The sequence below is a fragment of the Brassica rapa genome, chromosome A06, assembly GCF_000309985.2.
Source record: "Brassica rapa cultivar Chiifu-401-42 chromosome A06, CAAS_Brap_v3.01, whole genome shotgun sequence".
NCBI lineage: Eukaryota > Viridiplantae > Streptophyta > Magnoliopsida > Brassicales > Brassicaceae > Brassica > Brassica rapa.
The window spans coordinates 27,195,452-27,221,615 of NC_024800.2; the positions used below are offsets into that span (position 1 = coordinate 27,195,452).

A 26,164-nucleotide genomic window follows, 5' to 3' on the forward strand; every position below is an offset into this window, starting at 1 on the left:
CTCTAATGTTTTTTTTCTTCTGTCGAATTAACTACTTGTTTATCCTACACTATTTTCTTATTAATACAAACAAAAAGTTAAAGTAACTTCATTCATTTGTTACGTTTAAATTTAATTACTTACGAGCTGAAAAAATGTCCTTTGTCAAAAAAAAAAAAAAAGATCAGAAAATGTAATCATGCGCAGCAATTAAATTTCACTAAACGATCGCAGTTGCTGAATAATATATTTTGGCGGGGGTGTTGTTGACACAATCACGTGACCTTGTCTTGTTACTACAGTACAAATACAATACGAGACTGTTATTGGGTTTGTAATTAGATGTTAATGGGCCGAACTATGTAGCCCATAAACTGTACACTCTTCGTCATCGTCTCCACTGAGCTAAATTCTATTTTCTCTCTCAACTCCCGTCGTCCCTTTCTAAGATCTTCTCAATCGCTGCACCTTTGCGAACATCCAGATGCTACGTCACTTGATCCGTCGTCGTGTCTCTCCCTCATTTCAACACCAACCCTCAAAGCTCTCACCTTTACGATTATTATTCTCCACAACTGTCTCACCCGCCGAGAGACTATACAACCATCTTCAATCATCCACGAGCAACCTCGAGAAAGAACTAACCTCTTCGAAGGCCAAACTCGACGCGTCTTGTATCAACGAGGTATTAACAAGATGCCGACCAAACCAATTTAAGTTAGGTCTTAGGTTTTTCATATGGGCAGGAACTCAATCCGGACACAGACACAGTCCTTACATGTATTCCAAAGCTTGCGACTTTCTTAAAATTAGAGCTAACCCAGATCTGATTAAGAACGTTGTTGAAGCCTATAAGAAAGATGAATGCTTTGTTAGTGTTAAGACCATGAGGATCGTTCTGTCTCTTTGTAGCCAAGCGAAGCTCGCTGATGAGGCGTTGTGGGTGTTGAGGAAGTTCCCTGAGTTCGAGTTATCTGCAGACACCGTTGCGTATAATGTAGTGATTAGGCTGTTTGCTGATAAGGGTGATCTGAGTATGGGTATGGAGTTGATGGAAGAGATGGAAAGTGTTGATCTTTGTCCTGATGTGATGACTTATACGTCTTTGATCAATGGGTTTTGCAATGCGGGTAAGGTTGAGGAAGCGTGGAAGCTGGCTAAGGGGATGAGTAAGAACGGATGCGTGCTTAACACCGTGACGTATTCGAGGATTCTGGAAGGAGTTTGCAAGTGTGGTGAGATGGAGAGGGCGTTAGAGTTGTTGACAGAGATGGAGAAAGAAGATGGTGGTGGGTTTATTAGTCCTAATGCGGTTACTTATACTTTGGTGATTCAAGCTTTTGTTGAGAAGAAGCGGGTTCGAGATGCGTTGATGGTATTGGATAGAATGGGAGATAGAGGATGCTCGCCGAATCGTGTTACCGCTAGTGTTTTGATCCAAGGGGTTTTGGAGGATGGTGAGGATGTTAAGAGTTTAGGTAAGTTGGTCGATAAGTTGGTGAAGCTAGGTGGTGTTTCTCTTTCTGAATGTTTTAGTTCTGCTACTGTGTCGCTGATTCGTTTGAAGAGATGGGAAGAGGCGGAGAAGATGTTCCGTTTGATGTTGGTTCGTGGGATTAGACCTGATGGTCTTGCGTGCAGTCTTGTTCTGAGGGAGCTGTGTTTGTTGCAAAGGTATCATGATTGTTTCCTTCTGTATGAGGAGATTGAGAAGGCGGATGTGGTGTCAACGATAGACACGGATATACACTCTGTTCTTTTGCTTGGTCTATGCGAACAAGGGCGGTCTTGGGAAGCTGCAAAGCTTGCGAAATCGATGCTTGGTAAGAAAATGAGGTTGAAAGTTTCTCAGGTTGAGAAAATCGTTGAAGCTTTGAAGAAGACTGGTGATGAAGATCTCATGCGTCGTCTCTCTACCAGTTAATTCCATTATCTTAGATAGGTATGTATATATATATATCTAGATGAGTAAGGATTCTTGTTCTGTATTTACTTGCTGCAAATGGAACGGTCCATGAGAGTTTCTGAGCTCTTTAGCTTTTGCATTAGTGAAGTTTTGTAATGATGTTACTGTATAACAACAAGCAGAAAGAACTCAGAATAGTTAGCATCAGTTTCCTAGTAAGTACTGAACCGATTCTTATTGTTGTCAAGGAAGATGAAACTGTAGCCAAAGGTGATGATTATGTTCTGAAATGCTATGCTTGTGAGGGGAGGCTTCCACTTGTAGGATCAGATTCTAGCTTTTCCCTACTGTACTGTCCTTACACTCTGCAGCTGAAGGTGAGATAAGAAACATCTCACCTAAACTCTTTTTTGAGATTTACCTTTAATGGCTTTGGTTATATTATGTACATTTTGATCATTTCAGCATTCAGTTAATGGGGAAAATTGGTTCAACCTGAAGTTAGAAATGGAAGGCAGCAAGTCTCTCGGCCTTGTGGTTGTGCACTTCTCTTTTTGGTTTTCTTGTTAAAGGGATAAGCATCACAAACATTTGTGCTTCGCTTTTCTTTTGTTGTGTTTTGCCACACTAATAAATGGATCTGAGGTTTGATAGAATGAATATATGTTCTTTAACTTGTTACATGTTTGTCTCTCTTGATAGAGCCCATAAAAATCTCTCCCCAGTGTTTCTTAGATTGCTTAGCTAGTAGTATTGTCTAGGATGACAATAAGAAAAACAAGCATCATAACATACGTCTCTGCAATATTTTTCGGGTAATAAAATACTACTAATGTGATGTGAGAACAGCATCTCTCTGTCAATCGTGTCTAGTGTTTCTTCGCAGCGTTGGTTCCCCGAGATTCTCCATGCGTTTGCTCTGGCAGTTGTAGATTCTGATCCTGCAGCTTCTCTGCTTCGACAGTGTCACCTCTCTCTTTCTCCCGCTCAACTCGCCGTCTCTTGGAGGATCCCACAGCAGAAGGATGTGCTGCAAATCCATGTCCATCAGTCATTAGCTTAACCATCTGGTCTGTATTGCACTGAATCCGACCTAAAGTAGTCGAAAGATTCTGCCAAAATTCGGCTGCTGAAAGAAACCAAACACAAGGTGTGAGATTAGGCAGAGGAGAAAGCTGAGAGTAGTTTTTTACTTACTGGGATAAACTGGCTGCTGCTGACGAGAGGCTTGAAGCGTTTGTTTCTCTAGAGCTTGGGACTGCCCTGCTTTACTTGAACTCTGCTCCACAAAGGCTATGGGATTACCATCATGTGCATAAGCAGCATCTTCAGGCACTTGGCTTCGAGCAGACTCCCTTACTAAAGAGAAGCAAAGACATATATGTCAACAAACAGATTCTTCAAGTTTAAGTAACTCAAAAGAACAAGGCACAAGTTTATCTACCTTGTTGCTCTTGTTCTCTGGCCCTTGTATCAGAGCACAAACGCGGTGCCTTATCTGACTCTCCCTTTGGTGGCGAATCTTAGACAACAAACAACCACAAGAAGAGAATCAAACAAACAAAAAAAACTCAGAACTCTGTTTTATTCTCATATATACACTAACTTGGAGTCTTACAAGATCCAGTTTCTTCTTTTAATTGAGCAAGAGCGGTTTCTTTTGCCAGTTTAGCAAGAGCTGTTGCATCTTCACCAGTCGCAAAAACCAATAATAAATCAAAAGCATGAAACTTGCGTGACAAGCAAACAAAAACATGGTATAGGGTTTCTATTTTTGCGTACTTGGTGCACCGTTCTCAAAGTAAGTTCTGAAGAATTCTGGATTCCATCTTTCAATATTACCCCAAGCTACAGAATCAAGAATTAGAATCACTCCCAAGGTTTTTTTTTTTTTTGCCAACAGACCAATTAAATTGATTCAGCGTAAAAGGAGTGTTACCTATCTCTGTGCATCCGTATGCGATTTGATATCGATCACGTAGATGTCTCGCAGTTTCTTCCTTGCTCATGTACCTCTGGATGCATTCCCTGACTCTTTCATTAACCTGAAACAGATCAAAGAAAGAAATAAGAGATTGATAGTATGGATCCATGATTTGGATGGATATTTTGACTTACGTAATTGGAGAATTGCTTTCCATTCGTACAACCTCCAGGAAGATTCACCATTTTTGGGAAACTTTCACAGATCAAGAAACCTCTCACTGCCTTCTTTGGAGAGAGGGCCAAAGAGGTTTTAACGTAAACGAGAGAGAGAAGGAGAGCGCGGGGAATAAGTTTTCTCGTTTGATACGCCGACTGTTATTTGGGGCTATTTTAAAACTCGGCCCATTTGTTCTTATTGGGCTGTCACATAATCAACACAATTAAACCTACCGTAAACAGCAAGAAAGTTTGACTTTAATGACTTGCAATAATCAGAATTCAACTCTCCCTTTTGCCTTTTGGATTTTATATGATTAAATACTTATCCATTCTACCTACCTACCAGGTTGAAACATTATTGACGCTTTGATTATAGATAAGTATGTATATTATGATAACTATATGAATAAGGATTGTTGTTCTACACAATCATCACTAAGGTGATGAGATATTTTCTCTTTTAAGTATGCAAAGGCTCCTTCGTTTTGCGGTTGAATCTTTTTTGTTCGGAAGAAGGTCGGTTTTGGAGATGAGGCACAACGTATTTGACGATATCAATATTCGATATTTTGAGGTGTGCGCCATCTATACTCACAAACTCCACTTTCCCAGTATCAATCAATGGTTTCAGACCGATCCAGTCCTCTTGAAAGAGTTTTGTCTCTCGAACGGTGAGAAGAGGTCCGAAATCACCATCCGGGTAAAACCCGAACCAAGACGAATCTTTTGGAACAATGACCTTATCGTCCTCAAACTGTCAAACAAAACATGATCATCAAGAGAGGATTCATTGGGCTTAAAAATTAGAGAAATGTTATTTTGAGGAGGTCGAACCTTGATAAGAACCAAGTTGTGTAAGCTGGCGAAACGTTCTTTGTAAGTGGAGTTTCTTTGGTTTGGTATCTCATTGTTAAGCTTAGGTAGATACTTGGAACTTTCCAGGTACTTTTTCATTTCCTGAGAAAACCAAAAATAATGATTATATTAAAACCTTATAAAAAATGTTCTTATTCTTCTAAACTAACTAGTTTGAGTGAAACATACCGTAGGGATTTTGAGATAGCCACTAGGAGCAAGATGATCCTGCAAAGTCATTAAAGATGTTATTAATTAAACTAATCCTGATATATAGATATATAGATAGATAGAGAAATATATATATATATATATTATTATTTTTGTAACAAGAGAAATATATATATTTACTTGAATGAAGTCGCTATAAATATCTGACTTGATCAGCTCATCTGCTATTTCACACCATAATCCAGACTTTACCCCCCAAAAAGACAAACAAATTAACAGCAGAGAAACACTGTCATTGATTAAATAAAATCAATTCATTTTGAAAATAATTGAGGTTAAATAAGAAAAACTTACACCACACATAGGAACAGAGGAGATTCCAGCATGAGGACCTGCTAAAGATACATAGTTGTAAACCGGAGGTCCACCATCGCAGAACTCAATCAAGCCTCTAGCCACTAGATTCCCCTGTTCCATCAATCATCCATGACATCATAACAGTGAATCTGAAAGTGTATACATATGTATTTATTTTTATCATACTGAAATGATTTTTGTTAGTAGAATCAAACCAATAGCGATTCATACAAACTACAGTATAATACTCTATAAATTAATATACACTAAAAATATCTATAAAATAATATAATTTTATAGTTCCAAATTGAATTTTTGTTTCAATTAGTCTATCGATAAATTAATATTTCTATAAATTAATAAAAAAATTATAGTTTTGGTGTAATTTCAATATTATTAATTTATAGAGGTTTCAGTGTACAACTTTATAAGACTCTACTGGGCTAACGCTAGACACTTAAAGATTTTTTTTTTCAAACATGTTCCCATTTTGTGACCAAAAGGAAAAAGAATGAACGATCAAAAACACATATATATTCTTGGGTTTTCAAGAACCTGAGATCTTCCAACAATGTTGTATCCTTGACGCAACTCTTTCATTTGCTTCACTTTCTCACACGCTATTTCCGCTTGTTTCGCAAGTGGCATGAACCATGAATCGAGTTCTCCATTTCCAACTTCTCTGGATTCAATACCAAAACAAAAAGAGTTTGATCATACGGTAAAACTTGAAAAAAAAAGATAAGAGGATGTTGTGTGGATTTACAGGCAGAAACCAGGAGAGCCAGAGAAGTTAGAGAGAAGCTGTGTGAAGTTAGCTTCTTTCCCCTCAGAACATGCAGCTGCGATTCCATGAAGCACTATAAACGGAACCGATACAGAGACTTGAACCAATGCTAAGAATACAACCGCAGCCGCAAGTCCAAAACGCTGCTTCTCCATAGTAAACGCGAGAGTTGCGATTGGCGTTTGTGTTTATGTTTTGTTGTCTCCAGGAAGTTTTGAGATGGGAATATAAGTAGGGAATAGAAAGAGCGTGATGTGGTTGGGAGTTGCGGCCAAGTAAGTTAGTGTCTTTGAAAAATGGACGGTGACGATTGCTCATGTCTTCCTGCGATCGCATTAACTCTCTTCTTCGTCTTTTTTTTTTTTGTTTATCCAAATCTTATGCTATCTTCTCGCAGCCTCTTTTAATACGCGTGTATGTTTAGTGTGTACTTGTATGTATGCGATAAATATGCAAGGATTTCATATTAATTGTTTACTATAAATCAAAAAATATTTACTAATTTGTAAGATTTACAATAAGTTTCTTGATATTTTCTTTAAAAGTTGATATAATACTAGATTAGGATCTTTGAATCACAAAAAATCATGGTGGTTTAATGGTAAGCCGACTATGAAGATCTAAGCAATCCGGATTCAAAAACATCTGAATACATATTATTTTGTGGTCATGCGGATATGTGTCTATGTTTTAGGCAATGTTTCAAAAATAGTGTCGGATATCGACTATTGGTTGGACCAGTTCAACCGGTCAAACCGAAGTTTCTGTTTTCCAAAAACTAAATATATATAATCATATATTTACATTATCTGAACTTTAAAGGTATAGTTCTTCTATATATATGACACGTTCTTTTCCCATTAACTAGAAGAAAAAAAACAATGAATATAAATCTAACTATATATATAGTAAACAAGTAATAATTCTAACTGATAAACACACAAATTCAAATTCCGCATTTATTTATTTTTACAACTAAAAGTCAAATGGAGATTTGTAAGTTCTTTCTTACAAAACAAAAAAATTAAATAATTAAATAGTGATGTCAAATATTGATTATAAAATGTTAAATTTAATAACAATTAAAACACACATTAATCATGTGTTTTTTATAACCGGACCTGCTCACCGGTTTTTAGCCGATTTTACCGATTTTTCTCATATCCAATTTTTAAATTACACCGGACTTGGCTTATTGAACGAGTCACTGTCGGACTGGCCGGTCTAGTTCAGTTTTTAAAATACTGGGTTTATGTCTCATTTTAATATTTGAAAAGAGTGGCCATCTGTAAGCGGTTGCGCCTATCCTTAAGGATTAGTTTGGACCATGTCATATGTATCTTTAAATGTATTTATTTTTTCATTTATCAATGAATATATTGCACATAAAATACCTTATAAATAAATGTCAAACTATAAACTAGTAAAATTTTAAAGGATCTGTGCTATACAGTTAAAACTCTATAAACTAATAATACTGATTTTATTAATTCATTAAATTTTTAATTTACAAAAAATATATATATACATATATTTAGGAATATGTAATTTGTAATATAAGAAAATAGTTAATTTTACTGATTTTTTGTCAACTTTGTTTTTTCAACTAATTTTACTGTTATAAATTGACTTTTATATTATTTAGTATATATGTATAATAGGAAGTTATATGAGTTTTAGGTATAATTTTACAAATATTATCAAAATATTTTAAAATGTTAAGCAAAATAGAAATAGACTCAAATGGAAATATAAAACAAACAATATAAATCATTAACTTAGGATTTTAATTGAACCATATATTTATATATTTTTTTTAAAAAATTATTATTTTATTAGTTTATTGATTTTTTTTCCTATTTAACTAACCCAATTCAAGACGGATAAAATTTATTAATTTATTGCGTTTATTATTAATTTATAGAAAATTTACTATATATATAAACTAATCAACTGAAATGAAAAAAAAATGAAAATGGAACTCCATATATAAGGGATAGAGAATGATAAACGGAAAAAAAAAAGTGAAAATGGAACTTTATACATAAGTATGATGAGAAATGTGAATGCCTGTTGAGACTTTCTTTCTTTTTTTGCTAAAATGCCTTTTGAGACTTGGGAGGGGATAAATGTCACGGCCAGTTTGTTGGTTACTTATTATGCTAACATTATTAGCCAATCGCTGTTATAGGTCTTCTGTTGCTCATCTTAAAACCTTGGGAGCAAATATTTTTGACGTTTGATACCGAATGATAGATAAGTAGTATTAATATCTTCTATCATTGGAATGTAAACTCATTTAAGAAAGAAGCAGTAAATCCATCTGACGTCTTCCATGGCCACATCTGGTCCCCACTGGCCATTTACAGAGAGTTATTGTATATTTTCTCCGTTTCTAAAAGATTTATGTTATAATTTTTTCACATTTATTAAAAAAATATTTAAAATTGTATTTTTAATACATTGTTTTCTTCATTAACTATTACCAATAACTTTTAACCAATAAAATTTTATTAAACATAATTGTATTTTTTGAAAAATACAGTTTTTCATTAATTAGTATATTAAAAATGTAAAAAATATATTTTTTTGAAACAAATTTTTCTAAAAAATGGATCTTTAAGGAATAAAGGGAGTACTATTTTATAGTAATTATTTTCACAAAGAAAAGAAGCTAAACAAAATTATTATTACATTGAAATGCAGACAAACCTTCCATATTTGTTGACGTTTTTAATTACTTTAATATTTCTTGTAATAAAATGTTTATATATCCAATATGATCTGGTTTATAGATTGGTATTGACACAACACAAAACTTTACGTTCTTTTAGCTCCTAAATCTACAAATAGATTTCATAACGTTATGCAATATATTTTTAAACTCAACCTAAATTTTATAATGTGGAAATCTACAAATAAAACTCGTGGGTTAAGTTAAATTACTCGTTTTCTAAGGCCAGCCTTTGACTAATTTAGCTACAAAATGTGAACTAGAGTTAAAGACCTTAGGCTAGAAGACATCATCATCTCTGTCCATATCAAATCCATAACCAAACAACTGTCTTAAATTGATCACAATATTTGAATAATAATTAACAGCATCGCAGATTTCATAATGTATGACATACAAATCAGAAGTGTGAACTCAGAGAACATAAAGAGTTGTCTTCAGGAGAAAATGGAACACAAATATTGTCAAACAAGTTCACATCATAATGTCTAAACTCACTACTACCATGGGTTCTCACTTAAATTCAGATCTTTTATACATTTCTAGACCCAAAGAATATACTCAGAAGATGGAAATTTTCAGACAAATACTCGATTCTGCTTCCACAGTGATATTTCCATGGGGGTGGTGGATGGATGCTTTAGAGAGCTCAAGACCGCTTCAACATAGGAGACCCATCGCTTGGTTCTTGTAGGAGCTCACGGGCAAGTCGCACTGGTCTGTCTTGAAGATATGCAATGTCGCTGTTTGGTGCTGTTATGAGATGATGATCTTGTCCTTCTCCATCTGTCTCGTCCGAGAGAGAAGATGCAACTGATTCTTCTGATCCATCATTATCATCTACAATGAAGATAAAACAACTAGTTTCATCAGAAACCAGACAAGAAGAGAAAAAGACGAGATTCTTTGGAACTAACTTACCAGAGAACTCAAGGGCTTCGGGTTGTCCAACAGTTGAGAGCTGTATGCTTTCTGGAAGGATACAGTTACAGAATGAACCTGGATGAAGTCAAGAACAAACAGCCATGTAAACAAACAAGAACCAATATAAGAAACAAGCTGGAAGATAGATAAGATAGTTTGATAGTCTTACCTACACGAGCCATCCGGTTAATCCATCCTGGAATAGGCTTTCCAGTTACCTGCAAGCAAACTTCTTCAGTGAAATGGTTACAGTTCTTGGCAATCAAATGGTACGTGTCCCCGTGATACTTCCTCGAAAGCTTCTCCATGAATGAGCGGAAATCTGAGGGAGACATGCTTGTGGTTCCCAGCAAAACAGACCGCCTGAAGATGAAACCTGGACAGTTCCTAGGTTCAACCTCAAACACCCCACTGCTTGAGTATTCGTGAGCACCATATCCATATTCGAAACCATGAGCTAGTAGGAGGTATACAAGTGAAAAGAAAACTCATGTTAGATAAGCATTTAGCAATGATAAAAGCCCTAACTCCAGAGAAAAATACAAATATAACTCACTAGGTAAGTACTTAATGTAAACAAGGATTTGAAAAGGTTTCCATTCACATTTCCTAAATATTGATTACAAAACCACTTCCTAATAATGAAACAATATTTGTCTGAAGAACCAAAATATTGTTGCCTAATCAATATATCACACCAACCAAGATATGTATTAACAAATAAAATTGTGGATAAATATTTGATTACAGGTCAGTCAAGTTGTAGAGAAAAGAGAAGAAGGCAGAACAATTACCTTCAATACCAGAGTGAAAGATGCCAAGACCAAACCAATAGAGATAATTGTTGACAGGTGTTAGATCATAGACATTGAGATACACAGGTGTGAGACTTGAGGAGTCTCCAACCATCTCTTCAACCTCCTTCTCATCAGTAGAGCATAAGCTTGAGCTCAAACCAAGCACCCGCATTTTACACAGATTCACCAACAACTCTCTCTCTCTCTCTCTCAATTCAAATCCAAGATCAAACAATCATTCTCCCCCTCCCTCCTAAAATCTCTGCAAAAATACTTATAATCAATAAATCTGAATTTGTGACAAAAAGGAACTCCTTTTGTGGCTAATGAGAACAGATCAAAGAAACCCAATAATCAAAAACCTGAATTTCGAGAAAAAATCGGAAGGCTAAGCACACGAGGAACCCTAACGCATAGGATAGATCCCGAAGAACAAAATCAATAAACGAGACGGAGATCTAAGTCCGTAGAGAGAAGATGAGAGCGAGAGCTTACATAAGAATCTGGGGATCGGAGATTAGAGGAAAATGACGTTTTTTTTTTCCTACAGGTTGATTGATCTGTCGGGAGGAGAGAGAGAGAGAGTCTGTGGACAATGCTGCGTTAATGTAAGGGAAATTAATGTAATGATGTGATAAGGTTTTTCTTTTAAAACCGAAAAGTTAATTTTTTTTTGTAGTCAAAGTTAATTAAATTTATTTCGGTTTTTGAAAATCTTATATATTAATTGAGAAGAACATTACAATAATTTTTTTGTAATCACGGGTTATCACTATATAGTCACGTGTCATCATTAAAATGATTCTTAAAATCCTTAAAAAATTAATTGGTAATCTAAATCCCCTATATATTAAAAGGCAAACATTACAACATATTTTTGTAGCCACATGTCATCACCATAATCATTGTTATAATTCTTAGAAAATATGTTGGTCCATATAAATATATAATAATCTTTTTATTAAACAACCATAAATTAATCATAAATGTTCTTCATTGTTTCTTTAAATAAAAATCGCGGAATTACCTAATGTAGCTAAAATATATATGACAATTAATGATTTTGAATAATGATTTGATAAAAATTAGTCTATTCTCTATCATTTTTAAAATTTTAACTTATTGAAATAAATTAAACAACCACATCAACTATATAATAAAAATTAAGATTTTTTCGTATATGTTATATTTTGAATTTTTAAAAACGAATATAAATGACTAAAATTGTTAAAAATCTCACATTGAAATTTTTGTGATCCATGGTTTAAAATTTATGTTATAACAAGATACAAATGATTACGAAATTACATAAGTAGAAAGTCTCATTTAATAAATATTATATATATATATATATGTATATTAATATTTCTTAAAAATAAATTATATACCATATAATTTCGAATTTTCTTTGATAAAAATTACAATTATTGACAACTTAATATTTAGATTTTAAACTTTGTATTGAATGTTTTTAAAATTATAAATTACTAAAATTGTTAAACATCCCACAGTTTTTTTATTGTTATCATTGATTTAAAAATTTTGTTATAAAGAAATACAAACGATCAAAAATAATATGAGTATAAAATATTTTTTAACAGATGTCAATATCTAAAAATGTAATATATTTCTATGTTAATATCATTTAAACTTAATTTTATAACATATAAAATAAAAAAGTGTTTGTGTGGATTAATAAAATTTATTTAAGTATTTTTATTAATTTAATTAGATACGTAATAGTTACTAAATTTTTAATTTTTTAATATATATTTATTATTTCATAATATGTAAAAATATATAATACTTAAAAATAATTTATATATAATATTCATTCCGCGCAAGTCGCGGATCTTAACCTAGTGTATATTAAAATTGATTATTAGTGTACACGAAAATATTTTCTTTTTTTCTTTAAATAATAAAAGCTACGGAATTACCTAATATGATTAATATATATATATATGATAATTAATAATTTTGAGTAATAAACATTTGATAACAATTTTTATATCCTTCATCATTTTTGTTTAACTTTATATTCTTAAAAAAATTAAACATTAAAAAAATTAAACAATCACATTAATCATATAATAAACAAATTACATTTTTTCTTATATGTTATTTTAGTGTTTTTTGAACAATTATAAATTACTAATATTGTTAAAAGTTTCATTTAAAAAAAATTATGATCAATAGTTTAAGTTTTTTGTTATAACAAGATACAAATGATCATAAAATCATATGAATAAGAAGTTTCATTTAATAGATATTTGAATTATAAATATAAATATATATATATATATATATATATATATATTTATATTATTAAAATTAAACTATATACCATATAAAAATACATAAATTTGCTAATTTCAAAATTTTCTTTGCAAAAATATTGAGACCTTAATATTTTAATTTTGAAATTTTCATTGAATTTTTAACATTTATACATATATTATATTTATAATTAAAGTAAATATAAAATTGATTAGTTGTGTACAAATTTATTTTTCTTAAATAAAAGCTATGGAATTACTTAATATGATTAAAATATATATGACAACTAATGATTTTGAATAATAAACATTTCATAACAATTTTTATATCCTTCATCATTTTTGTTTAATTTAATATTCTTAAAAAGATTAAACAATCACATTAATTATATAATAAAAAAACTACATTTGTTCTTATATGTTATTTTTATTTTTTTTAAATGATTATAAATTACTAATATTTTTAAAAGTTTCACATTAAAAAAAAATTATGATCAATAGTTTAATTTTTTTGTTATAACAAGATACAAATGATCATAAAATCATATGAATACGACGTCTCATTTAATAGATATTCAGATTAAATATATATATTATTAAAATTAAACTATATACCATATAAAAGTACATAAATTTGTTATTTCAAAAAATTTATTACAAAAGTATTGAGACCTTAATATTTTAATTTTCATTGTATCTTTAAAAATATGATTATAAATTACTAAAATTATTAAAAAGAAACTTGTTATTTATTAGAGTGGAGGGTGCTCTTGCCTACGCCTCCCATACCCAAAGTTTGAGAGTTATGGAAATACAAACAGAAATCACTTTTTCTGATAAAAAAGTTTGCGGCTTCATATACAATCTGACATATCAACCAGTATTAGGTTTATCTTCTTAGGAGTATTTGTGTGCTGCATAAGTTACCATGATAGTCACTTTCAAATGTGAGATAAATAGAATGAGGGTAAATCTTTGATATATGTCAAATAAAGAAAGCAAGTTAGCAACATACATATATGTTTTGTCACATCTTCATGCAAACTTCGAGCCTTTTCTTCCATATCCACCTTTCTAGATGTTAGTTAAAAATAATTGAACGGCATAAGATAGTTCATCTTCAGATAACTAAATATTAGGAGCCTACTGCCAGCTCTCAAGATCTGTCTCAAGTCCCTTAATACTCTGCATCTTGATTATATGAACTACAAAGACGACACATCTGTTCTTAGCCTTTTATCTGGCTGCCCTTGCCTTTCAAACTCTTTTGGTCAGACGGTTTCCTTTGGTGGTGATAGGAACATATTTACTATAGCGGTCCATCTTTGCAGAGTCTTATCTATTTATGATGAGAACTCAGGAGAAGAGCATCAGGGTTATGCCATAAATGCTCCTTATGAAATACTTGCAACTTGATGTGTGTTGGTCAGCAGGGTTATGCCATAAATGGCCCTTAGCTGGTGAAGGCAACATATATTTTATGAAAATATCAATTTGGCCATGCTTCCAATTTTTTGTAAGCTTGTATTTGAATGAAAACTTTTAAAAGAGAATTCAGAATTGTTTTATTTTGATTCGGTTTAATTTGTTGCAGTTATTTTAGGCCAGCTCGGTTTAACCGGTTGATTCTAAAGACTGCAAATACAATTGGAGTGGCAGATGGATTTGGCAGAGGAGCTAACACTATTTACTGTACTGGAGAGACTGTTAAAATACAATATACATTACATGGGGGAGGAAGTATATATACACAGAGTATTACCACTTGGCTTTTGATCCGGTCAGGTTTGATCCGGTTATTAATAAAATTCAGCCGTACAATTGGAGTGGGAAGGATCATCATCATCAACAACGTTGTAGTAGAGAGAAGAAGGCCTGCCATCAAAAGCAGATACAAGTCGATGAGGAGAAAGACCACAGTAACGATGTCTTAGTCTCGCTTCACATATTTCAATCACTCTCTTAAACATTTTGTCTCCTTTTATCATCGGTTGCTCCACAAACTCCACCAATGGCATCCACTGAAACAACAACACGAGTTATTTTATGATTTGGGACGAAAAACTAGTTATCCTGTTTTTTTTTTGTGTTAGTTGTCAGTGATCTGACTGCAAGATTTTTAGTTATGATGATTACCTTTGCGGCTTTGATCTCAAGATTGTCGATGATGATCTTATCAGAGAGTGGTTTCAACATACAGATGAAGAACAGATCAGACTTCTCAAACGCGACGTTGTGAGCATGTCTGAAAGCTATAACCTCTAAGAAATCTGTATCTACCTGAAGAACACACCACAACACAACGCCAATTTATGGTTATGGTCTTGAGAATTTTTAAATCAAAACTAATGTTTTTAAAGAAAAATTAGTTACCCCAGTTTCTTCCTTGACTTCTCTTACAGCGCCAGAGAAGATCTCTTCTGATTCATTAATAAATCCAGTTGGCAACTTCCATAGACCTGTGTTCGAGGAAGTACAATACTTTTCTTGCACCACAAGTACCTAATAAGATCAAACATTTTTTAATCAGAAAAATCTTTAAAAGAACTAAAAAAAAAAAGTTTTCGTTTGATTTTCAGATTTTAAATTAACAAATTGATCTTCATATTTCATACCTCTTTATATTGGTTTAAGACAAAACCTCCAACACCAACTTGATGTGAAGCATTTCCAGGAAGCATACAAGGCTCCTCCTCTGGTATCCAATAAGTTAACATCACATATCCTTTCTCCGCATGATGATACTCAAATCCTTGCTGCACAATCCCAATTTTTTTGAATTCACTTACATATTAAACAAGTTTCTCTGCTTAATTACAGAACAAGGTAATCAAGAAATTTATTGCTTACCTTTACAGCAACTGGGACTAATTCAGATTGTTCCACAGGTAACTTCAACCAAACTCCTTTCTTTCCCTACAATTTTTTTTTTTGACAAACTGATTAAAAGATAATGACTTTTTAAGGAAAATGGTTTTAGATTTTCAAGTTTTTTTAACTAGCTTCACCTTTCTCCTCCAATCCGATAGAGAGCTTTGAAGCATTGATGTGAAAACGGTAGGGCTTGATGGTAATCTTCCATGATCAACTACTACTCCACCATACTCATCATCAAAAGCATCAAGTAATAATCTTTCTTTAACAGAACTGATTCTGTTTTTTAGGGTTAGTCCATTCATCTTATAATCTGAATCTGCAGTTGCAGCTAAGCTTTCTCCATATACATATTGGCTCTTTGTACTGGAAACACTTGAAGATATTGCCCTTGATCCAACAACTTCTCATCCAAATACAAATATAAAAAAACGAAGCTAATTCAACTTCAAGAAGTTACTGAATGTAGATTCTTGTGAAGAGGAAGTGATATGAAGGTATCAATTTTACCTTTGGAGTGGCAGAACTTGGGAGATATTGTAACACCTGAAAATGGTTGTGTGAAACTGTGCATAAATCCCAAATGTGTTCTTCTCATCACAGTAACCTCAGAAAGGGAAACAGAATCCATTGGAGGTCAAGAAAATCTATGTGAAAACAAGAAAACAGTTTTCCAAGAAAGGAAATTGATTAGAGAACTCAGATATTTGTTTCCTATCTTGATTAAGAATGAAAAAAAGAAGCTGAGGGAGGAAATGAAGAAGAAAGAGGAACGTGTTTTGAGAGTAACGAAAGATTTTTTGAGGACGCGCTTATAATGTGTGGAGTGAAGCCAAGTGGTGGTTAAGTGAGAAATGAGAAAAGGAAAGAGAAGAACAGTTCAAATATCTTACATCAAAGACAAAATACACGTGGTTTCTTCGAGCTACGATTTCAACCGACCAGAGAGTGCCAGCGTGAGATATTTTTTAATAAAGGTTAGGGTGAGTTACATAGATGTATCTATATTATCTTTCACAATGGTTAAAATTCGATATAAATAACTAAAATTTACATTTTTATTTACGTTATTTAAATTCTTATAATTTGGAGCAATGGGAATACTAATTTGCTTTAGTATCTATTTGAACTTGGAATAAAAGAAACAGTTCATGACCTATGAAGTCCATAAACATTCCGAAGCTTTTGGATGAAAAAAGAACTATTGTAAACTGACGCACTAGTGTGCCATATTTTTTTTGTTAATAAAGTTATACCAGTACCAAACCAAAATAAAAAGAAAAACTTTGCAGGAAAACGGCATTAAAGGTTTGGTATCAGAGAATCTTTAACAATTTCAAGAGAGTTGTCTGTATGAAGGAATCTTCAGGAGTTCCAAGGTTATGGATAATCGGATATATCTTAATGATCCCTCTAGCCTTCATCAAGCTTCTTGCAATCTCGTGCGTTGATTAATCGGCGTGTGTATCTCACGCAGTAATCGCGTAGAGTGGGATAATAAAGCAGCTGGTTGATGCGGAAGCTACGTGGCCATGTGTTAGCTCCCTTGGCCTTTCCGTAATAATAATTTTTAAAAAATTTAGTGAAATGTGTTTTACTTCGCTTGGATTTCGAATTTGTATTTTTGTGCCTCGAATAAGATTTTGAAAACTCGTTATCCAGTGTATACACTTCCTTTGACATCGGATAACACTTTCCTCGATTAATTGATGTATACAGAGATTTTATAAATTTTATAGGTATATATAAAGACTTACTAATTAGTTTTTACCATAAAAATGCATGTAAACAACACTGAGATAGCGGTGGAACAAAACAATGATAATTAAGGCTTTTTAGGTTTGCGTTACTAGGATTTGAAAGAATATTTATTATGGAAAATGTCAAAATGATGACGTTTGCAAAAATGAAATGCAATAATTGAAAACCATGGAAGATTAGGTAATCTCCACGACTCCACGTAGGATAATTAGGTAACCTGATATGCTTGATGATTCACGTTCATGATAACATTTTGTCTCCTTCCATTACAATTTTAGTATGTTTGGATAATGATGCAAAAACGCATGATTCGCGGTCGGGTTTTATAAAGGTGAAATCTACATGGACATTAGTAGGATGACGCATCATGCTTACCTGATTGTTATTATTAATATACTGCCTATATAACATTACTGGATTTAATATGTAATCGAATTAGTGGCCGAAGCAAATCCACAAACTTCATTTATTTTGTTGACTTAAGAAACTCATGTTATTATATTTTTTTTTATTAACTTAGGTATTCCGAACCTACAGACCTATAAAAAGCCTAAACTAGTTATCGAAAATAGGTATATATCTTTATATGATTAAGTGTAGTGAGATGTCTTCAAACTCAAACTTTTGCTCAGGTCGAAGCTTTTGCCTGTTACTATACCACCATCACCTGATACCCCTGTTCCGAACTACGCTAGGCGTTAGTCGGGCGGCGGTTCCGGGCCTAGCGAGTTAACAAAAAATCGGGGATTAAACGGGGTATACGCGGGGCCTAGTTTTTTATATATTTTAATTATATAGTAAATATATAGTATAAATATGTGAAGATGTACCAACAATATCACGTGGTCTAGTGGTCTGTTTTCCTTCTTTCACTTTAAAGCAACCAGTGTAAGCGCATTTATTCTTAGTTTTTACGATTTTTGTTTAATGAATACGAAATGACATTTTTACCCTTATCTTCAACCTTTGCTTCTGCGATTTACAGAGCTTCAATGTCGCGTTCTTCAATTTTTTTCACGATTTTAGAGATTTTGCAAGCGATTCTTGTGGGTTTTATAGGAGTATGATAGATCTATAACATAAACTATGATTTATCACCCAAAATTTCGATCTTTTGCCTGAGTTTTCAATTCGCCGCCTAAACCCACCGATTTCACCTCTACGCCACGGTGACCTTCCGATGACCCTTTAATCGGACGAGTTCTCGGCCAGGCGGGCGCGTTTTCGAACAGGGCCTGATACTAATGTTATTTTATTGCAAACATAACATATTGTTGGTTATATAAAAGAGTAAAAGAGACTATTTTACTTATGAGTAGTAAGTACAAATCAAACTAACAAACCACTAAAAACTGAGTAAAGCTTAATTGTCGTTTGTCAACAACTCGAGCAAAATGTTCATGTGGATCCCAATATATACAAAATTCCCAAGCCAAAACATATACAAATCTCTGGAGTTCATGAAAAACATATATTTTTACTTTTGAAAATGTTTATAGCGATCCATGCTCTATTTTACCAATTTAAATCTCCCGTGTTATCCGGCAAACATTGTAGTAGCATCCATTATTTAATCCCACTCATGTAAATACTCCTTTTGTTAATTGATGAATTTGAACCAAAAAAGAATTGGGTTTCAAACATTCAACTAACAACCTGATTAAATTAAATATACTATTAAGATAGGTTGGTTTGAAACCTATATTTAGTAGCACTTCTACAATTTATAAAAGAAACAATATGAGCGCATCATTCAAACTTTATATAAATGTATGAATAACCCAAGGCCCATTAAAGAGAGCGTACTAATGCCTATGAGTAGACCCACCAACATTCATGGGTTGATTATAGGAACAAAAACAGGGAAAAGGGAAGGAGATGAAGTTCATCGTTAATAGATTCATATGAGGGGCGTAGACAGGTTAATGGGAATGTGGGCACGTGCACCCATAGTTTTATTAATATGTAATCTTTTGTGTATAGAATTATTAAAAACTTAGCTGGATGAGATGGTAAAAAATGGGTTGTGCACCCATAATCAACTTAGCTCAATTCTTCATTGTGTCACTTTTATAGTTTTATAACAACAATGCACCCAATTGAATTTTGTTCTAGATTCGCCCTGTTCATATCTAAAATAGTACTAAACGGCCATAGATATATGGCCGTGGAAGAAGTATTCTTCAGGATAAATGGCTTTCACTTTCGCCATGTAAGGTTTCTACGCACATGCCATCGCCATGGTCGTTTTGACCTGCTTTTCCATTATTTTTATCCCAATCATCAAATTAGTTGTCTGCGAATTGTTCCGACAGAATCAGGGTCGTTCATTTATGTGTCTACAAAATCTTCATACCTCGGTCAAAATTGGAGGCTTGAATTGTAATTATTTTTAGTTGGTTAGTTCTTCAACCGGAATGGCACTAAATGATGGGAATCATGGGATATTCATTTGTACAAATAACGCAAAACTCGATTCTTTGGTCTTCATTGAATGAAATAACTTCGTATTATTGTAGTATGAAAAAGAATGAACAATCGAAGTTAAAAAAAAAAGAATGAACAAATATGAACGCATGTCGTCTATGTAGCACTACGTTTAGATGCCCTAAGCAAACCTTGACCAACATATTTTCATTTTTTCCATATATCATATATAAGTATATATATATATAAAAAGAAAATATTATCCAAATTTTGTATACTAATTTAACTCTATTAATAATTATTAAAGATAATTTTTATGAAGTTAGTTGTAAGCAATATTTGTTAATCTATCACTAATATTTTGACTATAATCAATCATAATTTACTAAAATCAATTGTTAATACAAAATCTCACATTTAAAAAATAATATTTTATTTCTATTTTTTATTATTTTTACTTATATTTTATATAAATTTTTACTTATAACGCAGAGGTCTCGCACATGCAACTGCAACGTTCTGACTAGCTTACCATTACAGTATGTCAGTATCCCACAAGAAACTGAATCGACTCATCAAAACAATTTATTTGTTAATTGTTCGGACAGAATCATGGTCATGCATTTATTATGTCTACAAATCAACATACGCCGGTCAAATTTACAACTTTGAATTCTAATTACTTTAGTAGGTTCTAATTTCTAACCATGCTCCTCAATGTGAATGGCATTAAATGATATTATAGTGCCTCGTAGGTTCAATTATTCTGAGTTCTTCTAGTGGAGTATAAAATAACGCAAACTTGTAAATTTGGTATAACATCGTATTAATGTAGTGTGAAAAAGAATGAACAAATATAAATAAGCCAAAGACATGAACACATGTATTGACGTTTTTTTTTTTGTCAAACTGACGTATATGCTTTTTAAACTCATGCACCTACGTGTATCATAAGTCCACGTTGGCATGCACACAGTAAAAAAGAACTCAAACAACGGTCAACTGCGAATACCCAAACGATGGATGAGGAGATAACGGCGACAAAAGCGGAAAGTTAAGTAACCCCGTTACGTCCCATTCGCAGAACTCCGTCAAGTTAAAAGCCTCTTTCCCGTCAACGCTTTGTTCCGTCTTCAACGCTTTCTCTACCACCGCCACATCCTCGTCGTCGTTTTCCTCTCTCTTCCGTTTCTTCTCACCGTCGGCGTCGGAGCGTGACTTCCACTTCCCGACCTCGAGCGGGAAATTCAGAATGGCTTTCGATCCTCGAAGCCTAAACGCCGCTTCGTCGTAAGCTCTAGCCGCTTCAATCGCGGTATCAAACGTCCCGAGCCAAATGCGAGATCCGCGTTTGTTCGGGTCTCGAATCTCCGACGCGAATTTCCCCCAGGGCCTTTGTCTCACTCCTCTGTAATGCCTTTGCTCTTCCGCGTCCGGTTGAACCGGTTTGGTAACTTCCGGTTGCGGATTGAATTGAATCCATTCGGTTTTGGTTGGTACGGAGATCTTCAGTGGCGGTTTACGGTTTGAATGGGAATCGTCTGAGGCACACGGGGTTTGAGTTTTGAATTCCGGTTCAAATTGATTTCCGGTTTGAAAAGTTGGTTTAAAATCGAAATCAGAAACAGAACAAACGGCCGTGTCGAATTCAAATGGAGTCGAAATCAAATCCATGAATCTCGGCGTCGAGAGATCGATGATTTCAGGTTTGATCTCTGAGGATGGTCCGAAGATCATAGGAGAAGAATCAGAGCTAGATTCATTTGCTGCTGATTCGTGTACCATCCAACAATCTTTAGCCACTGGAGAAACCACGTCAAGAAGATGCTTCTCGATGAACCAAAGTGCAGAAGATACTTCACTAGGATTGGCCATTTATGTTTAAATGTATTTTGAACTTCTTGTGAGGTTTAAATTCGCGAGAACAAAGGAAATAGAGAGAGAAGAAGAAGGTGATTTGGTCGATGACGGGATGGTTTGAGTAGAGAAGAGAGTGGAAACATGTATATATACTATACACGAGAACCATCCTTTCCTTGCAGGAGACTTTTTCAATGGTGGTTGTGAATAAATTTGAATTTAATTAAAAACATGAAGGGCCAACGAACCATCCTCTTGTTGTTTATCATTAAACTAATATAAATCAGGTGTAAAAGGGAGTACCACTTGGTCGCGTGTTTCGTGGACTTTGAGCCGTTGGATTGGATAGCGGATTCAGCTTGTCGACATCGTGACCGTTCTATTTTGCAACTGACCCGTGCCTATAATTTTCGACGTTATCTGAAATATTTGGAAGTTTTTCGGGACTAAGGGGGGGTTAGTGGGACTTAGATTTATATAGAGTTTGTTGATTTTAAAAGTTGGGAGATTTGTTAAATTTGGAAAGAGATGTAGAGAATTTTGTATATTGTGAAAATCTATGAAAATAAAGTAATGTAATGATTCTAAGAATTCAAGGTAAACATGTAGTATTCTCAAAATCTTAATTTGTGAGTTAAAATGATAAGAATTCAACTCCTAATAACACTTACTTTTATAGATTTGTAGAATCATTAAAATCTAAACTTTTTAAATAACAAATGATTTTGTATAGAGTTATAGAATCATCAAACCAATAACACTAGATTTTAATGAGAATATGAGAATCTATAAACCAATAACACTAGACTTAGAAATTCTAAGACTCATTATAAATCTCATCCCTACTAACACCCCCTAAGGGTATCTCCAACCCTACTCCATTTTCTACTCCAAACATTATTTTAGAATAAAATCTTCTCCAACCCCACTCCATTTTCAACTCCAAAATGGAATAATGACTAGGGTTACTCCATTTATGGAGTAATCTTACTCATTACTCCATTTTGGTGTTGAACTTTTTTTATTTGTGAATTGGTCCTTTAAATTTTTAATGTTTTTATTTCTTACTTAAATAATATTTTAAAATGATACAAGAATATACATAAACAAGATATTCCATTAATTTAATAATTTTACATAAAAATATATACCATAATAAAAAAATAATAATATAAAATAAAGATAACATAAAAAGATCTATAGTTGTGTTTTGCTATTGTGAAAGGACCTGTTCGGTTTTGGAAAAAAATCTACTACATGACATCATGACTACATGTATAATTTTACATAACATAATAATTAAGGATGAGCGTGAATTTGATGCACCAACTGAACTTAGAAGAGAAGCTACACCTCCATATATCAAAATTACATAAGATGAAAATGTCTGATTTCAAAATTTTCTTGTTCGATTTAGGAATATCAAAGATAAATAAGCTTATGTTTCATTACGAAATGCATTAGTTGATAATTGTGAGAAAAATATTCTAATGCCACTATTAAACCAACTTATATATTATCTTTTATTTTATTTTTAATGATTTCTTGTACTTTTTAATAATAACTGTTTAATTTAAATAAAAATTTTAAGGAATTTTTGTAAAAATAAAATAGTTGGGGTTAATTAGTAATTTTTTTATAAATATAAAGTATTATTAACAATTATTAATAAAATATATTATTTTTGGAGTAGAAAATGGAGTAATACATTGGAGTAAAACCTTATTCTATTTTGGTGTTGCATCATTTTGGAGTAAAATATGGAGTAATACATTGGAGATGCTCTAAGAACACCTCCAATGGGGTTCTTCCCATTAGAACTCTTAAGATATGTATTATGTATATGAATTTTCATTGGAGGTGGTCTAACACAAATGTGTATTAGTGTATACAGTGATCGATATATTTAGAGATTAAAATCTATCCGGAGGAAAACACTGATTTGTGTTACGAATCTGATGAGTAACTTTTTTTTTTTTTTTTGAAACTATGCTGATGAGTAACTTCATTCATTCATATTCATTTTAATCGGCTGAACCAAGTCAATTTGTAAATAAGTAGAAACCCACTATATGAAATACAAATGACTAAGGAAAATTTTATCTTAAATCATGTGCATATGTTGCTCACGCAATCCACACATCACCATTTTGTTGAAGTGTGAATGTGTTATTACTATCCGGATTCGGTTTACTTCTTCCAAACGTTACTAACAATTCCTTTCAGACTGGGTTACAAACGATGACATTCTATAAAAATAAATAAACTTCTACCTAATATCAAAGCAGAATTGGTAAAAAAGAAAAGAAAAATACATTCACACACAATTAACAAGAAAAAAAAGTTGCAAATGGTTCCTTTCAAATATGATTCTCTCCACCATCGGATCCGTGTTCCATTAAAACTTTGTCGAAACAATTATAGCATCAACTTCATTTTTCATGATTCCTTGTAACCTCTCCATCTTCATTTCACGTCCGTAGTTATGCCTCGTCTTCTTCTTTTTCTTAGCTATAAACTTTATACAGCACTACACAAATATTTTGGTTGTCCCTCTTCCATATATTGTTTGTAATCACGTTTTATTCAAAGTTGGCTATTCACGCTCTATTCAAATTAAAGTGTTATACAAAAATTAACAACTGCCAAAACAAAATGAAAAGGTTTGTTAAAAAAGTCCACTGTCAATCGAAATAAATATAACAAGAAAACTTACATCGCAAACACAAATATGTAAACGTAAATATTTTGGATTGTCAACTTAAAGCTAACTGATGGTGAATGGATTTTTATATATGTTATTTTATGTTAATCTTTATAATTTATGCAGAAAATTCCAACAATAAACAATTTCAGTTGACAAACATACAACCCACGCACACAATTTTCATACAATATTAAAACAAAAATAATTAATTATAACATCATCAACTGTCTAATTTCGCATCAAAAAGTATATTGTATTTACGTACGTGTAGCCAACATTGTATTATCCTTCTAGAAAAAGTTTTACTGGTAACAAACGCAACTCAAATGATGGTAAATCATCAACGTCTAACCAAATGCAAACTCGTAAAGTTAGCAGTTATGGTTGGCTTGATGCAGTTGAGGGTTTAGTAAGCAGGACAAGACTGAAAGAGTCAAGTCAATGCATGCGGCCTTTTATCACAAAATTTAATAGAAACATTAAATTATGTTTAATTTCGTATTTATAGGATCTGCATGCGCTGCACTAACTACTGCGATCGAATTTTCTACTAATTTATACACTTTTTATAGTAGAAAACTACACAACAGGTGAAAAAGATATGCTGTCCATTGATTGATTTGAATTTTAAAGAATGAATCAACGAGTGTCTATAAGCTATGTCTTTGCAAGCCATATTTTTTACAGGAAAATCGGAATAAAAGTACTAAAAGCATCTTAATGTACTTATTTAAAAATAAGTTGGAAATGCTCTACCTTATTTAAAAATCATTTTATATAACAAAACTTAAAATATAATATTTGATATTTTCAAATACAATAAAATACTAAAAACTATATAATAAAAACATATGGAGTATTTTTTACAAATTTTTATCAGTTTCTAAGATGTAATTCTGATCGTTTTAGTTGTCACTTTCAGAGCTAAAACTGCATTAAAAAAATCACTAGTTTACTATAGCTAAAAGTCCGATAACATGGTGTAAAACATTTCCCCCCTCAAAGTTAATTTGAACTAAGAATATAAAAATACTAATGCATGCACTTAAACTCGTAATCAAGAGTTCAAGACTAATCAACCACGTCCAGGCGTGATGTACTGATGTTTTGTTTGTGACGACTGACGACTGCGTCCGGTCGTAATGATTGTGGTAACGATTGTGTGGGAACAAAGCTGCGTTAGCATCCTAATCAAGCCCCATGACCTGCGTGTCGTTTTCGTAAATCAATGTGGCCTCCGTTGATGCGTGTTTCTCACTTGCTCTATATCTGGTAAAGCCACCACACAAAGTTTTATTTGTTTCCATGGGACAAATCTGTTTAGCGTCACATAAATGATTGATTATTTTCCATATTAATCTATATAACCAAACTTCAAGGTCAGAATTAAAAATATTAATGGAAATAAATCATTCTAAATGATTAATTGAACCAGAATATATGGTTTTATCAATCAATATTCAGTCAACGTGACAACTACTCAGCATTATAAAATGATAACCGAAATTATAAAGAACTAATCATTCATCCTTTCATTGAGGGGTGGGCAAAAAAATCAAACCGAACCAAGTCAAACCGAATCAACCGAACTGAAACTGATT

The 26,164-nt window shown here is 32.9% G+C and overlaps 6 protein-coding genes across 11 annotated transcripts; 1 reads left to right on the forward strand and 5 right to left on the reverse strand.

The window, feature by feature from the left end:
* Window positions 1-85: 85 nt before the first annotated feature.
* LOC103827654 (pentatricopeptide repeat-containing protein At5g47360) lies at window positions 86-2,566 on the forward strand. Of its 2 annotated transcripts, none has more exons than XM_009103184.3 (3): window positions 86-1,921; window positions 2,134-2,262; window positions 2,351-2,566. In XM_009103184.3, exon 1 carries the CDS (start codon window positions 464-466, stop codon window positions 1,901-1,903), a length of 1,440 nt encoding a protein of 479 aa, XP_009101432.1. In that variant the 5' UTR covers window positions 86-463; the 3' UTR covers window positions 1,904-1,921; window positions 2,134-2,262; window positions 2,351-2,566. The 2 variants fall into 2 exon arrangements, with proteins under 2 accessions (XP_009101432.1, XP_009101433.1); XM_009103185.3 differs by having other exon boundaries at window positions 2,138-2,262.
* Window positions 2,527-4,138, reverse strand: LOC103827653. 3 transcript variants are annotated; one of them, XM_033272426.1, is made up of 7 exons: window positions 4,004-4,138; window positions 3,825-3,930; window positions 3,668-3,733; window positions 3,504-3,572; window positions 3,330-3,407; window positions 3,083-3,244; window positions 2,527-2,915 (listed from the first exon to the last, which is right to left on the reverse strand). In XM_033272426.1, the coding sequence occupies exons 1-7, from the start codon at window positions 4,052-4,054 to the stop codon at window positions 2,755-2,757; spliced, it is 693 nt and encodes a 230-aa protein (XP_033128317.1). In that variant the 5' UTR covers window positions 4,055-4,138; the 3' UTR covers window positions 2,527-2,754. The 3 variants fall into 3 exon arrangements, with proteins under 3 accessions (XP_033128317.1, XP_009101429.1, XP_033128316.1); XM_009103181.3 differs by having other exon boundaries at window positions 2,527-3,014; XM_033272425.1 differs by lacking the exon at window positions 3,504-3,572 and having other exon boundaries at window positions 2,527-3,014.
* A 127-nt stretch (window positions 4,139-4,265) lies between these two features.
* On the reverse strand, window positions 4,266-8,706 carry LOC103827656 (palmitoyl-protein thioesterase 1). The gene is made up of 7 exons (XM_018652657.2): window positions 6,180-8,706; window positions 5,969-6,095; window positions 5,411-5,524; window positions 5,237-5,302; window positions 5,075-5,113; window positions 4,865-4,987; window positions 4,266-4,784 (listed from the first exon to the last, which is right to left on the reverse strand). The coding sequence occupies exons 1-7, from the start codon at window positions 6,353-6,355 to the stop codon at window positions 4,491-4,493; spliced, it is 939 nt and encodes a 312-aa protein (XP_018508173.1). The 5' UTR covers window positions 6,356-8,706; the 3' UTR covers window positions 4,266-4,490.
* A 544-nt stretch (window positions 8,707-9,250) lies between these two features.
* On the reverse strand, window positions 9,251-11,305 carry LOC103827657 (deSI-like protein At4g17486). Of its 2 annotated transcripts, none has more exons than XM_009103186.2 (5): window positions 11,151-11,305; window positions 10,653-10,917; window positions 10,028-10,315; window positions 9,856-9,933; window positions 9,251-9,774 (listed from the first exon to the last, which is right to left on the reverse strand). In XM_009103186.2, exons 2-5 carry the CDS (start codon window positions 10,825-10,827, stop codon window positions 9,584-9,586), a joined length of 732 nt encoding a protein of 243 aa, XP_009101434.1. In that variant the 5' UTR covers window positions 10,828-10,917; window positions 11,151-11,305; the 3' UTR covers window positions 9,251-9,583. The 2 variants fall into 2 exon arrangements, with proteins under 2 accessions (XP_009101434.1, XP_009101435.1); XM_009103187.3 differs by having other exon boundaries at window positions 11,018-11,267.
* Window positions 11,306-14,605: 3,300 nt separating this feature from the next.
* Window positions 14,606-16,811, reverse strand: LOC103827658 (nudix hydrolase 8). Its single transcript, XM_009103189.3, has 7 exons — window positions 16,319-16,811; window positions 15,943-16,211; window positions 15,785-15,850; window positions 15,550-15,690; window positions 15,308-15,436; window positions 15,071-15,214; window positions 14,606-14,955 (listed from the first exon to the last, which is right to left on the reverse strand). The coding sequence occupies exons 1-7, from the start codon at window positions 16,437-16,439 to the stop codon at window positions 14,734-14,736; spliced, it is 1,092 nt and encodes a 363-aa protein (XP_009101437.1). The 5' UTR covers window positions 16,440-16,811; the 3' UTR covers window positions 14,606-14,733.
* Window positions 16,812-18,577: 1,766 nt separating this feature from the next.
* LOC103827659 (ethylene-responsive transcription factor 5) lies at window positions 18,578-26,162 on the reverse strand. 2 transcript variants are annotated; one of them, XM_033272421.1, is made up of 2 exons: window positions 23,651-26,162; window positions 18,578-22,246 (listed from the first exon to the last, which is right to left on the reverse strand). In XM_033272421.1, exon 2 carries the CDS (start codon window positions 21,869-21,871, stop codon window positions 20,984-20,986), a length of 888 nt encoding a protein of 295 aa, XP_033128312.1. In that variant the 5' UTR covers window positions 21,872-22,246; window positions 23,651-26,162; the 3' UTR covers window positions 18,578-20,983. The 2 variants fall into 2 exon arrangements, with proteins under 2 accessions (XP_033128312.1, XP_033128313.1); XM_033272422.1 differs by lacking the exon at window positions 23,651-26,162 and having other exon boundaries at window positions 18,578-21,654; window positions 21,712-22,300.
* Window positions 26,163-26,164: the final 2 nt, after the last annotated feature.